Raw genomic sequence first — 17,155 nt, 5'->3', positions numbered from 1 at the left:
TGAATAGTGCTGCCCCAGGGCTGGCAAGAGAAAGGTGTAACTTCAAAGGCACATTTGTGGTCAACTCTTGCCCCATAAGCAGCTCAGCTGCACATTTTTCATTTCTGGGTGGCTGCTGCATTTTAATTCTCCTGTGGTACCTGCTGGTGCCCAGCACTGGCCAGGGCAGTGAGCTGCAGCTTCCTGTCCAAGCCTCAGCCTCAGCACCACACTTGTGTTCCCATGGCACATCCTCTTCCCCAGAGGTGACTCATGACCCTTCCTGCACCACTCCTGGCCCCTCTTTCCCTAGAAAAGGCATCATCCCCCACCTTGCTTTTGCCAGGAGCCAAACTAGCCCATTAATGGAGAGCAAAAATCCACAGGTAAGAAAATTCCACGTTGCCCTACCACAGATAATTGGCTGTACGGAAAACCCTCAGTAGCCCTGCCTATGGACACACAATTCCAGACTTGGGGTGGCTGGCTCCGGCTGAGAGGGCCAGCGGTGGCCAGGGCTGTGCTGGGGCCCCTGGGAGTGGGGCTGCGAGCCTCTACTTGCCTAAGTTCTCAAGCATTCAGGATTTGCCTTTATTTGGCTTTTCAAAACACTGGCAGCATGCAGCCCATGCTGCTGCTTCTTCCCCATATGGATAAGGTTTGTCTGGTGTGTGCTCCGCCAGCTGCAGCGTGTGCTCTCTGCATCCTGCCACACACGGCAGCGTCACCGAGCAGCCACTGACCCCGGGCCCTGCACAGACAAACCACTTCAGACCAGCCCGTGCGGCTCCACTCTTGGAGGGGTCGCTTCCCCAGGAGCTGCTCCTCCTGGCAGAGCTCCAGCCCAGGCTCCCTCGGCAGCACAACCAGCGCTGCCAGTGGCTCCTGGCTGCTGTCAAGAGGCTGAGCCTCCTGTGGCCCCAATGCAGGTTTGCATGTTTAGTTTCATCTGTCCCCAAACATTTCCCCTAAGCACAAGGGCACCTTTCACATGGGGGCAGAAGGAAGATTTAACTCAGCAGGTTCCAGCTGGCATCGGTACAGGGAGAGTCTCTCATCCTTTCAGCACTGAGTTCTCCCACTGGAGAGCCAGAGCCAGCGACTCTTGGAGCATCTCCCAGCGCTTTGCATCCTTTTGCTCCCACCTACAAGAGAGACCAGCAAATAGTGATGCTCCCACCACCTGTTAGGAAAAGGAAAAGCAATTTGCAATGAGCACTGTTAACAGGAACACTACACTGCACAAAAAGGGGAGGAAGGTTGCAGAGGGAGCTGAGAGCTGCCGTGTGTCTGCCACACTCTGCCACGGGATGCACAGAGCTGGCTGCTGGCAGAGAGCAATGAGCCAGCAAACACCCTTCCCCAACACCCTCCTAGACCAAGAGATTGAGGCACTGAGAGAACTCATGCTTTAATAGACACTGAAATCACAAAGAAGGAAGGCCAAATGCCTTAGCAATTTCAATAAAAATATGAAAATCTTTTTACATGGTAAATTTCATAATATAAAAAGTTTAATGCTGTCTGGAAACAGAGTTTTAATTTACATAGAAAGTCCATAGAGGCCAAACATGGCTAACACTGCACACAGGGAGAGCAAGTGCTGAAGGGCTGCTGCTGGGAAGTCTCTGCTGACCATCCTCTCTGGGTCACCACCTCCAGCGCTCTTCTGAAACTCTTCTGCAGCCAAGGGGACGAGTGTCCACACACACGAGCAGCCCTTCTGGGCAGCCTGGCAATGCAATGAACCCAGAACTGCTCAAACCCATTATCACCATCCAGCTGAAACTACCAGTGTTTCTTAACAGATTCACAGACACCCCTGTGCCCCTGGATCTGTTCTGCAACTTGGAAGAGATGTTCACGGAATGAGTTTGACCTAATGAAAAGAAATATGGCCTGGAGTGATATGCGTGGGTATAGCACCCCCTCAATGCTTTTTCCTTGTTTCAGTAAGGTAGGATTAAAGAGAAAGAAAATCAATACCAGGCCAGAGGTACAGGCTAACCAACAAAATCAAATTAAACTAGATTTTGATCAGAGAGATTGTTTACTGTTCCCATTTAGTTGGAGCTAAAGACAGTCAATAAAAAATCTGAAATCTCACACAGTAAAAAGTATGGGGCAAAACCAAAACACTCTATGGGGCCTTGGGGAATGGTTGCACGTGGCAGGTTTAATGTGAAAGTGGTTAATACCTAATTGTTATTGCTCACTGTATTATGCAGTGTTGTCACTTGTACCATGCACAAATACAACAACGACAAATGCATTAACTCCACAGAAGGAATTCTAATAGCAAATGGAGAATACGTGATTTTCATATCCTGAATTTCTCCACATATTGGGCAAGCCTGATAAAACTTTTTCCTCACAAAGGGGTTGTTTCTCATTCAGGGGGTGGAGGAGTGAGGCACAAGGTGTGTGCAGTGTCTCCCAGCCACGAGTAAGCATGCATTTCATGGCAAGCCAATGGAAGTGCCCTGTGCCAAGTCAGTGGAGACCAATTTCCCTAAAGACTTGTTCTAGTGACACTCACCTTCCATATTTATACAACACCAAATTCCCAAATACTGAACTTTCTCTACATCCGAACCCTTCCCTGTTTCTAATGCTCCCCCCTCCTTAAAAACAACAACAGAAGAACCACTCCCCCCACACCTCCCACCCCGATTTAGCTCTGTCTGAAAGCTTTAAGCCAGCATGAAACTTGCTGGAGCATGGAAATGGGTTGTACCAAAATGGCAGCATAGAATTTCTACAGGTTAAAAGATCCTTTAGTTATGGAAGTAAACTACAACACAGAGGCTTATTTCTGGCATGTTATGCAGCACTACAGGGAGTATTTGCTGTTGCTATAAACAAAAAACTGCCCACTTCCATCCTGGGTGTTCCTGGGATGTCGTTTCAAAACAGTTATGCTGGTTAGAAACAGAGCAGGTCACGTGAAGTCTCTCAGCAGTCCTGTGACCACAGCAAGTGGCACAATCAGCAGCATCACTGTCTCCACAAGGGGCAGACACTCTGCTGACTTATTTTGGCCCTCTATTCTAATTTTTCCTGCCAAATGACATGAAGGTGATGTTTAGCACCAAACCATCACAGGAAGATGTCATGTACAGACAAATAACTTGCATTATATAAATTGAACAGATTAACCCAACTGTTCTGCTACATTGCATATGAATAGGTGAGTAACTCACTACTCCTTCTGTCTCTGCACTGAAACTTTGGTGATCCCCCATCCCTTGTTAGCTGGCTGTAACAACTCAGCCCAACATCCTTCACCTTTAGTGCTTGTGTTCATTTCTTTCAACGACAAAAACGAAAATGTTCCTCCAAAACTAGCAGATTCCAGAACATTCTCACAGCAAGCATCTGATTACACCCTGTGAGCAAGCTGAGCCTAAGCAATTTCATGTTTCGGTATCAGAACTGAATCTCTGCCCTGCTATCATGCTTTTCCTCCAAGATCCATAAGAAAATCACAAATGATCAGATCCACATTCTCAGCAAGAGCATCCAGCCACGCTAAGTGCAACAATTCTCTGCATCGGCAACGCACCCCCTGGTACGTCCACAGAGCTGCCTGCACTCACTGTTCAGGTAGTCAGCTGCAAGACTGGAAGCTGACTTAAGATCCAGCTAAAACTCAGGGCCTAATGAATTCAGCCTCACAACACCTCTGTGAGGTAGGTAGGTAAGTATTACTATCCCCATTTAGATAGAAAGGGAAGACGAGGCACAGAGAGGTGAAGTGATTGGCCTTCAGTCACTCAGCCAATTCTGGGAGTGCAGAATAGACACCAAAAACCTTGGTGATCCAGTGCTCCGACTTCATAGCCCGTGGCCTGTGAATCCCTTGCGTGGATCTGAGCACACGTGGTGGGGTTGATGCTGCCGCACGCCCACGGCTTCAGTGCATGGAAACGATCACTGGGATCCCCGTCACATCACTGCATTTGACAGCCACTTAGAAGAAATACCTCCAACCTGATCCCTAGCTCCTAAACCCCACCTAGCCTAGGAAAGCTGACTGTACACATCACCCTCGGGGTGCTCTTGGTCCCCTTTCCTCCACAGGGCAGAGGGCACTCAGGTTCTGCATCTGTCCCCTCCGCTTTCTGCCTCGTGTTTATGCTCCCACTGCACCGACAGCTGCTCACATTGGTACTGTACACCTGCCCCAAAGGAAACTTGTTTCCAAACCTGCTCCAAAGGAAACCTGCCTGCACTGAGCCATGGCAATGACTTAGCAGGATCAGTGAGGGATTTTTTTGGTCAGGTGATGTCTAAATCACACATACTGATGACACATTCCTGCCTGCCATGGAACTGTAAAATAATGTTCTCAGCTGCAGCATCTGTAATCCTTTTTTGTGCTCAGTGAGCAGACAGAAGACATCAGTGCTGCCCAAATACCTGCCAGGATGAAAAGTTCACCTTCGCAACGCAGTGTACCAGAGAGACAGAGCACTCAATAAAACCAGAGCTTGTCTCTCTGACACACACTCGCTACCTCATGCTCAGGCTCACCTGGCTCGTTAGGCCCAAACATTCCCTCTGAACAGACTAATCAGCAAAGTCTCACCTGAGGGGTTTCCCTCCAGAAAAGTTACCTGAGATGCAGATTTTAGAATGGGGCACCTCTGTCCTCTTGTCCTTTTTTCACCAGACTCTAAATGATGCAAGAGAACTGCCAGATCCTGCTACTATGGAGTTTTCCTGCCAGCAGTTTTCACCAACCTGGCAGAAGTATCTAGAGGTGTGTGATCTTCTCCTCTGTCAGCCTTTGAAAGCAGTAAATGGCTCATCCTTCTCCAGGCAGAAACTTGTGCATATGTTCTTTCTGGCACACAGGAACGTTCTGCCTCCTCTCCCTTTCCTCTCCAACCCCTGATATGTATAATTTATAATATAAAAAGCCAGCTGTAAAACCTCCTCTTGGGTTAAAAAATACAAGGAGGTGGCTTAAAAGCCAGTATTTAATGAACAGACAACCAGATGCTTTGGACCCGTTGCTGCAAATACTGAACACTACAAAGAACCTGTTATCAGGTGAGTCTGGCTGAGGTCCTGATAAGGGAAAAGAAAACCCATGTGTGTGAGGCCGTGTGCCCCCACAATGACAGCCTGTCCCATCCCTGGGCACCGCCAGCTGGGGGCATGACCACGGCTGCTTAGGTATTGGTTCTGTTTTGGTAAAGGCAAGTGGGCAGAAGCAAATACTTTAACAAGACTGTAAGTCATCAGCTGGTACTCGGGACATTTCAACATTTGGAGGAAGGAAAAAATCTTCCCGGTGACAAAAATTTATACCCGTTCCCCGCCGGCAGCCTCAGGGGCCGCACGGCCCCCGCGGTGCTGCCGGGCGGCGGGGAATGAGCTGATGTCACAGCATTTGTGGTTTCAGGGTGTCTGTGTCCATTTGGGGGGATCTTTTGTGGCGAAGCAGCAAGGTGTTGCTCAATAGATAGGTCCTTCAGTTCCAGCTTCTCTGCGCTTTCTTCTTTGCTGTGCCGTGGAGATAAATTGAGCAAGCTGAGGACATCTTTCTTAGAAGTCATTGTTCCAGGAGCTCCTCGGAGAATCTTTACTGGGCCAGTGGAGTGGTGGGGAGTGCTTTGCCAGAACATCTTTAAGTTGTGAATTGCTTGCACTTTTTCATCGATGGCAGCCAATTTTAATTTGTCTATGTCTGGGGCATCAGCTGGACTCGAGCGAGCAGAACCAGCTGAGGAATAAGAAAGAGCAGGAGATGGAGTGCTGCCACCAGGAGACTGATGCCCTGAGCTCGGAGATATATTTCTGGGTGATTTAGAAATATGAGCACTGTAAGGAGAGCTGGGGTACTTGAGTTTAAAGGGAGGCTGCTCAGTTAGGGACCCCTGGGAATCACAACCTGGAGATGGCTGCCCACTGTACTGACCTGTGCCTTCTCTGTTTGACATCTCCGATGTTGTGGGGCTGTTATAGCCAGAGCTCACCTTCTGAAGGGATGAACTCCTTGTTGGAGGCTTTGGTTTAATTGCAAGAGGTGAAGACTGATTCCTCTGGCTGGAGCTGACGGGCCGGCTGAACGCGCTGGTCTCCGAGGAGCGGAACGCGGACACGCCAGCCGGGGCGGGAGCCCCGTCATCCGAATTGCTGCTCTTGCTTATCTGGCTGCTGCTTCTCTGAAGACGTTCAACAGCAATGAGGTGACTCTGAGTTTCCTCCAGAATTTTTTGTGCCAACTCTTGTGGATCAAGCTTTGGATTACTGTCCTCCTGGGATTTGACAGTGCTGTCGGTTTCAGTGCTAGACTGGTCAGATTCCCCAGTATCAGAACTTGCAAGTTTCCCAACTTTTTGGAAAGGTGAATTTGGACTGGGGACGAGAGTCATTTTAACAGGAGAATTTGGAGTACTTATGCTCCCTTTGGAGTTGACAGACTCTTTAATGCCTCCAGTCTGACCAGTTTTGGGCTGTTTGTGATCAGGGGAAAATCCTGGGTTTATGTTTTCTTGGTAACTGCCCAAAGGCTCGTTGCTGATTATAGAGAAACCTTCATACTCTTCCTCATCTTTGCTGGCTGCAGTGGTGGCTTGTGGTGACAGCTGGCTCTGAGCTGCAGACCTGTGTGGATAGATGTTCTTGGGCCTCTCATAATCCTGGCGACCTCTGTGTCCCACCCCATCCAGCATGCTCTCTGGCTTGGAAACAAAGCTCATGGAAGAAGCAATGGAGCTCAGGCTGTACACCGAAATGGCATCTGAGGCAATGCTGTCTGGACAGGTGGGAGAGAATGGAGGGTTTTGATAGTGGGGTACAGGGTTGGAAACAGACTGAGCAGAAGCCAATGACTCCAGTGATGAGGAACTGTCCAGGCTAAGGCGCTTGGGCAGCTCTGTAGAATCTGAAAAAGGAAAGAAAATAGTATGTACAAACATGCCCTTAGATACACAACAAAATCAAATAAAACTAGGCAACATTCTATCAGAATTAAGAGGAAATGCTACAAAACATGCCCTCATGCTCTATGCTACCTCAGAACACCCAACTACTACTTAGGTAAGGAAAAAGAAGTGCACCGCCCAGGAAATGCCCAGGGAAGAACCTCTGTCCATTATCCTAGATGGAACTTGTCAGTTCATTACCATTTTATTTCTCAAAACCAAGAGTGAGTTATACATCCTCCAGTTGCTGGACTCTGTCCCCAGCTTGGGCTCATACAAGTCTTTCCCACAGAAAAATAATGTTTGCTCCAGCCACTCCCTGGATGACGTTTGGCCTGTGTGACACGTGTGTGACGTGTGACCTCTGCAAATGTGTGAGTGTGAGATTTCACCAGAAGCCATTCTGATCAAATCATCAGAGGACACAGGAGCAAGAACTACTGTAAGCAGCTTTACCAAAAAGTGCCAGCAAGGATTGTAGAGCAAAGTGCATAGTCCTCCTGGTAGCTTGCTTCCCAGTTTTCAGAATCACCTCCTCTTGGCCAACTTCACAAAGGTCAAAACCTATGTAGCGGGACATAGAGCAGAAAATCACAACTCACAGAAAGACCCTCTGTCTAAAGTAAGAGTGATCTCATTTAAAACATAGACAGAACAGAGAGGTATGAGACCCTGCAGCACCCTCAGAAGAATGACTTCACCCCCCCTGTGCAGTTTGTTGTGTGTATTTATTAATGTTCAGCACATCTTCTCCAGGTCTTGGAAGCTTTATGGCGCTGGACAGGGAACACACACACTCATACACAAATGACCCCTGCCAATCCTTCTTTAGTTGCAAATTATGTGGAGTTGTTGGGGAATGATATACCAAATACATCTCAGGGGACAGTGTCCCACATACCCAACCATTTACCATTCATTCCAAGTTTTTTTACAGAAATGGAGCTGAAGAGCACAGACTTTGGAATTTGGCAAATGCAGGCTGGCCTGCAGGAGGCAGATAAATGTGAAGCTGTGAGTCTCATCACTGCTTCAAGCCCCACAGGAGACACCAGCAATGGGTTTAGAGGGACAACAGAAAGAAGTATTTTCCTACCTAGAGCTGCCAGAAACTCATGACAGCCAGGCAGCCTCCAGAGCTGGACACTGATGGAGACCTGGATTGGTGCAGAGGAGAAATCTTGCTCCTTCTCGCCTGCCTGAAGTTGAACCAGGACTTGATGCAGCTGAAGAAAGCAATACAGACATTAGCCATTCCTTACAAGTCACATCATGTTTCTCTGACAGTCACAGCTAAGGCAATACCCTTTCCCTGAACACCCTTTCCTTTGACACCCAGTTCAGCTGCTGCTCCTGAACAGAGCAGTGAGATGGGAAGGTCTGGGCAGAGGGACAGTTCAGGGACAGGAACATCGGACAGACTGGAACAGTAGCAAAGGCAGGGACAGACCAGGGGTGAGGGCTGGGGGGTGGCCAGTGGAAACTGAGCAAGAAGGAAGCACAGCAGGAACATCTGTGAAGTGAAAGAAAAGGAAAGAGATACTCTGGGGCTGCTCATAGGATATACTAAAGCCCATTCCATGACTGAGCCATACTCCTTATGCAAATCCCAAGAAACTCATTAATTGGGCAGAACAAGTCATATGAAACTATGGAAGACTTTCCTAATACCTCCATGGCCTCCAGGAAAGAAGTTTCTCAACCGTGCCCAAGGGACAGGAGTAGCAAGCTTGAGAGAAAATGTGTTTATGAAGATCTGACACAAATTAAGATGCCAGGATCCCATGTAATTCACCAACACAGTCAGGGCAGCAAGGATGGAAAGCCATTAATCAGGGATCAGCTAACCTCAGGACCACCCATCTCTGACAACCCACAAAAGCTTACACAGGCCTTTTTCCACAGTAGCTCTGTGGAGCAAATCTCAGGCCTGGGAGCGGGTGCAGACACTTTGCAGCACAGGGAATGGGTCTGCAGTGACCCTGGTGTTTCACCCTGCACTGCAGTGTCACCCCCGTGCACATCATACTCACCATTCCCACCACATTTTTAACAGCCTTCGGGCAGCAGGTAACAAGAAAGGAAAAGAGGAGAAAAGAAAGAACATGGGTTACACTGTGCTACAAAGTGGCTGTGCTGGGGAACCCTGCAGGGACACATCCATGTGCAAACCAGCACCTTGCCTACAAGACGCTCTATCCACAGAAAGAAAGGAGCAAAGGGAATGGCCTGAACTTTGAGTTCAACAGCGTGGGAACAGGCAGCTGGAATCTGGGAGTGCCCAGCTCATGACAGCTCAGACACTTAGCAGGCGGACACTCAGGCCAACCCTCTGGCAGGAGGCTGAACATAAAACAGTCCTTCTCTCGTTTCCTCTGGGATACAGTACTGGCGTTCAGTGCAGTCAGCAATCCCTAACTTTTCCTTGCACATGCAGTAGTACTAAAGTTCTCTCTCTTCTGTGGCTCCTGCCTTCTCTTTTGCACTCAAAACAAGTGTTCTCTGTCCAATGCAGCAGCTCAGGCTCCCACCTTGCTGCTTCACCAACGCCAAGAGCACCTGCTCCCCTGTGATGCTGGTCACCCACCAGGGAAAAACAGCGAGCAGCACCCGCTGACTGAACTGTCCCACGTCCTGCTTCCGTCTGGAACAAAGCCTGCTCTCCTCTGGGACAGGCAGAGCCCCAGGCTGCTCACTTCACGAACTGTGGAGAGGCAGGAGGGAAAAAAGCAATAACCACAGAGGGTGGGAGAGCTGAGCTCAAAACCCTGGCGTGTAACAGGATAGACTCTTGCGCAAAAGGGAATTCTGCTGGGGGTTTGGGCTATGGAACAACATTTGCAAACCCAGTGCAATATGCCTGCCAGTATTTACTGTGTGGGGCAGCAAGGAAAGGATGTGTGTGTCTTTTGTTAGTCATGTACAGCCAGCTGAATGTTTGTCCTTCGGTGATTTCATCATCTGAGGCAGGGCGACAGTCAGGAAGTCACCTCATGAGCACTGTAAGACATTCTGAGCCACGAGGATGCTGTCCTCTCCTCCTCACACCCCTCGGACCCAGGTCCTTTGGGTGGCCATGAGGGAGTTAACACTGGTTAATCACAGACATCCTGGGCACCGATGAGAGCCCAGGCAAGAGGCAAAACACCACCAAGGACAGGCCACTGGAAATATCTCATGCGCTGCTGCAGATCCTAACAGGATCCTAACAGGAACTCCCTCCTTGGAGCAGACTCATTCTAGTGGGCTTCAGAGCTGCTCAGTGGGAAACAGCAAAGCTGAGGCTTGTCTTGTATTTTGTGGAAACTCCACATGACTGAAGGGCAGACCGGACACCACACAGAGCCAATCCCAGCTCCCCACCACAGTACTGCCTTGGAATGCTTCTGCATGGGGAAAGAGGAAAGACAGTGAGCTATAGGCCCATTCCCTGTGTGAGTGTGTCCATGTACTAACGCAGGCAAATGATGAAGAGAAACTTTGTTACAAGAGCACTCAGGACAGTAAGAACCATGGAATGGAAAGCAGCCGGGCTGGTGGCACAGAGAAAGGTCAGGTTGGGCTTGGCATGCTCCAGAGACTGGGGAGAGGGAGGAGTGTGAAGGAGGTTGGGGGGAGCAGGGAGAAGTCCCATCGCCACAGGTATCAATGCCCTTCTCCTAAAGTCCAGGAATCCCTTCCACAGAGCTATGAGCACACACTGGAGCAGCACAGTCCCAGTGAGTTTTCTGACAGACCGAAGTCAGCCATACGTTGGGACTTTGGTAAATACAGTGCACAAAGACCAGCCAACGTGGCCCCTAGACAGGATGGCCAAACAGCAATAAGGGGTCTGTCACTCAATTCCCCCTCACAGAAGGGATCATGCTTTAACTTGTCACTGAATGGGGAGTTCCAAGGCCACGCAGTCCAGTAACCCACCTGCATTTCTTCCTTCCGGACACTTACTTTCATTCACACAAATAGGCAAAGTCAGAATTTAAACCCTCAAGTCTCCTAGCAAGCTCTGGGTTGATAAACCAGGATATCAACCATTCAGTGCATTTCTGAATTTACTGACCTGGGAAGAACCATTTGGAATCTGGTACTGAAGGAAAACCTCCCAACTCACCCTGTTGATAAGCTGCTCTCCTGTTTCTGAAGCAGTGATAAGTTTACAAAGTGCCTGAAGTGCAGGGTTAGGCAAACCTGAAAAACATCAGCAGAAATGTCTGTATATATTTCTTGACTGCAAGAAATACAACAAAAAGGAAGTCACATCGTGCTTACTCGACCCAGTAGTAAATGATTCTCATCTGTGACAAAATTTTCAGTAAACATTTACTTTCAGAACTTCTTCCCAGTTCAATACATTGATTTCATCACAGAAAGGCAGGAAAGGCTAATGTCTGCCTGGTCAGGGCCCACAGCTGCCTCCTCTCACCTAGGAGGGACTGGATGGTGGTGCTGCACTGCTGCAGCCGGTCCCCGGGGTCTGAGGTTGGGAAGAACACTGCTGCTGGGAGGCCGCTGGCTGGTGGGTCCAGCCGAAATCCCACTGCAGTGAGGAGTGCCTGCCAGCCTGGAATGCCACCAACTTTATTCTCCACACTTTGTTGGGAGGTGTACATGGAGTTGTGCTGCCCATTCTGGATTCGCTGTAGTGATTTCTCCACCTGTGGGGAAAACACACCATTAGCTAATTGTTACTGACCTCCTCTTCTTACACAGAGAAAAGGCTGAGAGACAGCAAATCCAAGGTTGATCCTGGCCTGTCTCACACAGGAGGACTTTAGTGCCTTGAAAACAGAGGCTCCAGTAACTTAGCATTCACAGATGTAACATCACAGTGATGAGTGTCAACATTCTCTGAGATGCTGGGAACAGTAATGCCACAGGAAACAAAGTACCAGTTTGTTTGGGATAGTTTCCTGTAAGCCTGGTAGCTGCACTGCTCCCCAAAAGATGACTCATGTTGGGGTCCCAGCTTGCTTATTACCAGACGAATCTGCACCTACATAGGAAAGACTGAGATGAGTGTCCACAAACCCCAGCAACTGGGAGGACCAGCAATATTCACAGGTTTCCATCACTCTATGGATACTTCACACTCCTGTGGGACCACAGATGACACATTGGAAAGAAAAGTATTAAAAGCCATGAGCGATCATTCCAGCCACCTGGCAGTTGGCTCCAGTCCCACTGTTCCCCAGGACAGGCTGGTGGCACAGATGGGGACAGAAGGGCCTCTTATCTTCCAAATGTGCAGAGACAGCAGTGACTGTGCTCTGTGTTTCCATGACTGCCATGTTCATAACTATTTCCTTGTACAAACAATTAACTCCAATGATTACCTCTTTTTTAAAGCAGAGACCCAATTCAACAGCTAATGCAAGGCAGATGGGTCTAGGGAGGATTTTGTCAATACAATGCAAGATTTTGCTTCCTTTGCCTCTTTTTGCTCTGGATACTTCCCTAGGTGTTCCAGTCTTTCCACACTGACCTAGAGTTTCACAAAAGGCTACATCACGGCAGGAGAGAGGGGGTGAAGGTGTATGTTTGTGTACAGATATATGTATCTATCTGTATATTCAAATGGGAGTGGCTGCACATCAGGGTGCTGCTCTTCCACTCATGGTTTGCAGACGTGTCCCCAGGCGAAGGTGTCTCAGGATCAGATGGGCTGTGGTGCCCCTACCGGTGCCTGTGAGCTGTGGCAGCACTTCCTTTCCCTTACCAGATGAAGCAGGACACGCAGAGCATCCCGGGCCCTTTCAGGGTGCTGCAGGATCTCAATCAGGGCCTGTCCTACCAGCGAAGAAGGGCTGTTCAGCTTCATATCACTCCCAATAAGCATGAAGCCTGCAGGATTCAGAAGAAGAGACAGTCAATCTTCCATTTTTATGGAAAATGTTCAAACCAGACGCAGGTGTCCTCTGCCTGCAGACTACTGAATGATGGTTCACTGCACCCTGCACAGGGACATTCTTTTCCCAGAGCAGCTGTCCACTCCCTGCTTGGTTCCACAGACTGAACTTCCAGAAAGCTTCTAGATGCTTCTTATTGTCCTCTGCTATTAAATCAATAGTGTCTTCCTGTTCAAGCAAGCAGAAAACCACTGGATTGCAGCTAAACTTGTCCAGGCATGCTCTAGGACTCCTCTACAGCCATGGAAATCGACAGCTGCCAACAGCACTCGCAGAACAGAACTCAGAACACAGAGAGCTTTCCCTGTCCCGATCAGAAACCTGTCCTGGCTTATGCACCATCCAATGCCAGACTCCCCAGATGTCAGCATGAGGAGCTCTACCTGCCCCCTCTCACTCATGCAGCGAGGATGCAGCTGCTCCTGGCTCTGGTGCTCCTTCCGAGACTTAGCATCAAGGGTCAGCGGTGGAAGGCGGGACTGTGAGTGATGAACTCACACAGTAGCATGGAAGGGACAGGACAGACAGCCTGAGCAGCTGAAAGCCTCTGCTTGGTAGTGATGCCAAGCACCATGTCCACACTCATTCTGTTTTGCCTAGAAAGAGGTCACTTTTGGGGTATTCTACTGCTCCTTTCTTTTGAGACAGAAAAATCTTGGAAGGAAAATAAAATCCCAACTGAACTGTGCACAGTAACCTGAATTCAGCTCCCATCTGGTGCTGCCTGAACCACATCCTAATGCTGGACTCAATGTGCCTGAAATCACTGCCAGCTTGACTCACTTTAACAAGCTCTAGCAAGCTTCCCACTCCTCCAGCCAGGTGCAGTTCATGCCAGAGCCATGTTCACCACAGCTAAAGAACATGGTTCTACTGCCTGTGCAAAAATCCATTTGGGGAATGCATGCAGCTTTCAAAAACTAGGCCTTGTGCTAGGAAAAAAAAATTAGGTTATCTGTAGATACCCCTGTAACAGCACTGCTGAACTCCAAGACTTTGTCATTTCAAATCTCAACGCACAGATCTAATTGAGAAGGAGCAAGCACCAGCACTGCATAAGGAGCTGACACTGCTGAGACATTCCCAGTGGAAGCAAGGGAACCTTTCTCCTAAAAAGACCAAAGGAATAAGCCCTATGAGGTTTATGTCACAGAAATCACAGCTCCTGGTTGCTACTGCAGCTTCCAGCAGTACTGCTCCTGCCTCCAGTTAGTGTGTCACTATGTTCTCTGTGAAAAAGTCCTATATGTGTGCTCCAGTCAACTCCATTCCAGGGACACAGGAAACGTGACCCTGGAGATTTCAGACATAGAGAATGAGTCATTGTATTGCACTTTATTTCTTTCCAGTCATGAAGCACACTTCACCTCACAACTGCTTCCAACTGTATCAAATTCATACCCACCTACTGTGCATAGTAAGATGCCAATGTGTCCCATGACAGCGACACTCAACTGAATCGGGGTCTGAGACACAGGGGCTGAATTCTAGGAGAGCACAGGGCACACACTGCTCCCACCTACCTGCCAGCACTGCTCATTTCTTAGCTCAATCAGTTTGGCAGCTCTCTAGAAACCCCACATCTGGTTTGTCCAAAAGAAGACTCTTCCTACCTGCCCAGTTGGCCGGATGGGAGAACTGCTTGCTGCTCTGCACGGTTTTCATCGCTTCTCCGAGGGCTGCACTGGCTTTCATCCCGTTTAAGAGAGAGGAATAGAAGGCATGCACAAACATTTTGGAAGCAGCCACAGGAATGGGCCAGAGTGACACAAGCACACACTGAGCCCCAGCTGCCAGGAATGCTCTTGTCAAGCCAATGACTCCATCAGAAGTGACTTTGCTGCTGGACTCTTGGTAAGAGCCAAGAACCACTAGCTTGACAGGAAGCCGCAGATCCAGGACGTCAGCTGCTGTAAGCAGGAACTCCTGAAGAGGAGGGCAGTCTGAGATGCTTTCCACATCACTGGCATCATCCTGCATCCGAAGAGATTCTGGGATTGTGTAGGGGTTCCCAAAAGAACTCTTGCTGCTGGCTGGATTGCTGTCACTGTTGGGTGTCAGGACCAAAGCAGCCAGCTTCCAGGAGACGTGGGTTGCAAAATGGACACATTCTGCCTGAGTGAGGGCACTCATGACCCTCTCTTTTGTTGATGCACTGCCGACTAAGGGCTGGCAGCCAAGTAACTCAGATACCATATATGCTTCCTCTTCTGCAGAGGGCATAGGTCCCCACAGCCACCTGTCCATAACTGCTGAAGGGAGCTTGGGATTTCCTATGACAGCTGCCATTGAGGTAGAACTGGAGTAAGAAGGAGTATTCTTCCTCACATGGGACTACACAGAGAAAGAGAAAAAGAAAATAGGGTTCAAAGATCTGGTTTTTATGATGCTGATAATAAAATATCCTGTCCCTTTGGATCTAAACAGACAGTCTGGTTCTCCTAATTACAGGAAGACTTTGTGTTTCTTTAGTTTCTTCTGTTTATTTCAAGGAACACCTCCTTTGAGTCTGGTCAGGACTTGTATCCCCACATCTTGGGTGAACAGACAGATAACAACAGAAAGCAACAGACAGCCCAGGTCCCTCTGAGGGCTGCAGCAGAGCTAAAAGCATAAAGCAAATCCCAGCTTCCCACTTTATGGGAACACTACCTGTAATCACTCACTAAGTGGTTCCTCACACCTCTATTTCCAGGATCAGCTTCACCATTGCCAGCAGCGACTTCTGAACAGAACAGCAGTAATGATAAAAAAGTTCAGACTCTTTTGCTGTTCCACTGACTGCGTTTAACCCAGGGCAAGCCAAGACATGCAGCAAAACACTGCCCAGCAAAAGCAGATGTGACTTGGGGCATTCTCCCAGAGACCAGGGCCTTAGAAATGCTGCTGCCAAACCCCTGCATGAAGATACTTCTGCAGGATTCCCCTGTGGTATTTGCTTTGCCTCACAGCTTCAGTGTCCTGAGACATCAATGGCCTTCCCCACTCAGAACACTAAAATGGAGGTGACCATATCAGTAATGTGGCAGGACAGTCAGCTTGGCAGGGAAGCTCAGCACAGACACCTACACCTCTGCAGTCTGCCACGTCATTACATGCCCAGCACGTGCGATCTTTTAGAGGAGGATATCCAAATGATCCAATCCCCTTGTCCTTCCTGGCATGCCTAGGGCTGTGATTTTGTGCTGCAGGAACTATATCAGAACCTACTTCAGAGCTGTGGTGCTCACTGTGCTCCTCAGCCCCAGGAGCACCTTGGCAGGGCAGCCTGTTTGTGGTTTCTGTTCTTGTGTCTGGCACACCAGGACAGAGTTGCTGCTTTCTGAGCATGTGCTGGAACCACAGGAGAGGCTCTGTGAGAGAGGTTTCATAAGTAATGTCAGACCTTGGAGCTGGGATTCAGCGACTGGATGGACGGCACTGCGATGAGGCTGAAGCGCTCATAGAGGTACTCGTTGGATGAACTGCCCTTCAGGAGAGCAAAAGGAATGAGGTACAGTTCTCCCTCCAGAACCAGGATCAGCTGACGGTGGCGGCCAACAGGCCCACTGGAATGCATCAAACCCTGCAGAAAAAGGAGACAGAATCAGTCTGGCCCTTTCACTCCACCAGTGCCCCCACCTGCACTTCCCCAGCATCAGGCCCTAGTCTGAACCCACATCAGGTTTGGAAACATCCACATCAGAGCCATGCTCTGTGTGACAGGTGAGCACACCTGTGCAGCTGGACTGCTGCTCACCTGTGCCCCACCAGTCCCACTGAGACGAGCAAGCCCGAGCACACTGACCCGCAGGCTCAGGGTCACCATCCTGGCCTCAGCCCATGTGGGCCCAGCCTCACCACAGCACCACAGCTCCTTCCACTCCAGCCTGAAACCTTGGCTAACCCCAACCTCCTACATCTTGTCAGTATTATCATCACCTTATCCTTTGTCAGAGAATATTCTTTTTGATACTGGATTTCAAAATAGCCATTTTCTCTAAAGAACAATCTACAGACAGATTGTGTCCATGGCCTGTACTTCCAGACACTTGACATCATCATCAACCCAGAGTGACCAACAGACCTTATGGCTGGAGAAGTGAAGCAGAGAGATTAGTCAAAAAGAAACATGTAGCTGGGCACAAAAAGTGACAACTGCTCCTGGTCCCATGTAACTGTAGAATTTCACTCTTACTTAGCTAGTGTATCATAAAACCAATTCATTATCACCCCAGGAAAGAGTAACTTCAAAGCACTAAACTTTGCTCCAGCTTAAACACTTGCAGCCCACCAAAAAAAAAAAAAAAAAAAGCCTAAAAGGACTATCCTGCTTAGAAATCTGCTGCCTTT

At 48.9% G+C, this 17,155-nt stretch overlaps 1 protein-coding gene across 3 annotated transcripts in view; it reads right to left on the bottom strand.

The window, feature by feature from the left end:
• Nucleotides 1-1,365: 1,365 nt before the first annotated feature.
• Nucleotides 1,366-17,155, bottom strand: part of TTC28 (tetratricopeptide repeat domain 28) — a 121,601-nt gene continuing 105,811 nt past the window's right edge. For 2 of the 3 annotated variants that reach the window (XM_064674810.1, XM_064674812.1), the window contains 9 exons: nt 16,209-16,388; nt 14,437-15,157; nt 12,634-12,758; nt 11,341-11,572; nt 11,029-11,105; nt 8,951-8,974; nt 8,014-8,143; nt 7,374-7,481; nt 1,366-6,877 (listed from right to left, as the gene is read on the bottom strand). In XM_064674810.1, the coding sequence (XP_064530880.1) occupies nt 5,250-6,877; nt 7,374-7,481; nt 8,014-8,143; nt 8,951-8,974; nt 11,029-11,105; nt 11,341-11,572; nt 12,634-12,758; nt 14,437-15,157; nt 16,209-16,388 (3,225 nt within the window). In that variant the 3' untranslated portion in view covers nt 1,366-5,249. The remainder of the gene's footprint in view (nt 6,878-7,373; nt 7,482-8,013; nt 8,144-8,950; nt 8,975-11,028; nt 11,106-11,340; nt 11,573-12,633; nt 12,759-14,436; nt 15,158-16,208; nt 16,389-17,155) is intronic. The other variant, XM_064674811.1, reaches the window with a different exon arrangement.

The sequence above is a fragment of the Pseudopipra pipra genome, chromosome 18 (assembly GCF_036250125.1).
Source record: "Pseudopipra pipra isolate bDixPip1 chromosome 18, bDixPip1.hap1, whole genome shotgun sequence".
Lineage (NCBI taxonomy): Eukaryota > Metazoa > Chordata > Aves > Passeriformes > Pipridae > Pseudopipra > Pseudopipra pipra.
Note: the sequence above shows the minus strand (reverse complement) of the source record. Positions and strands in the feature narration are given on the sequence as shown.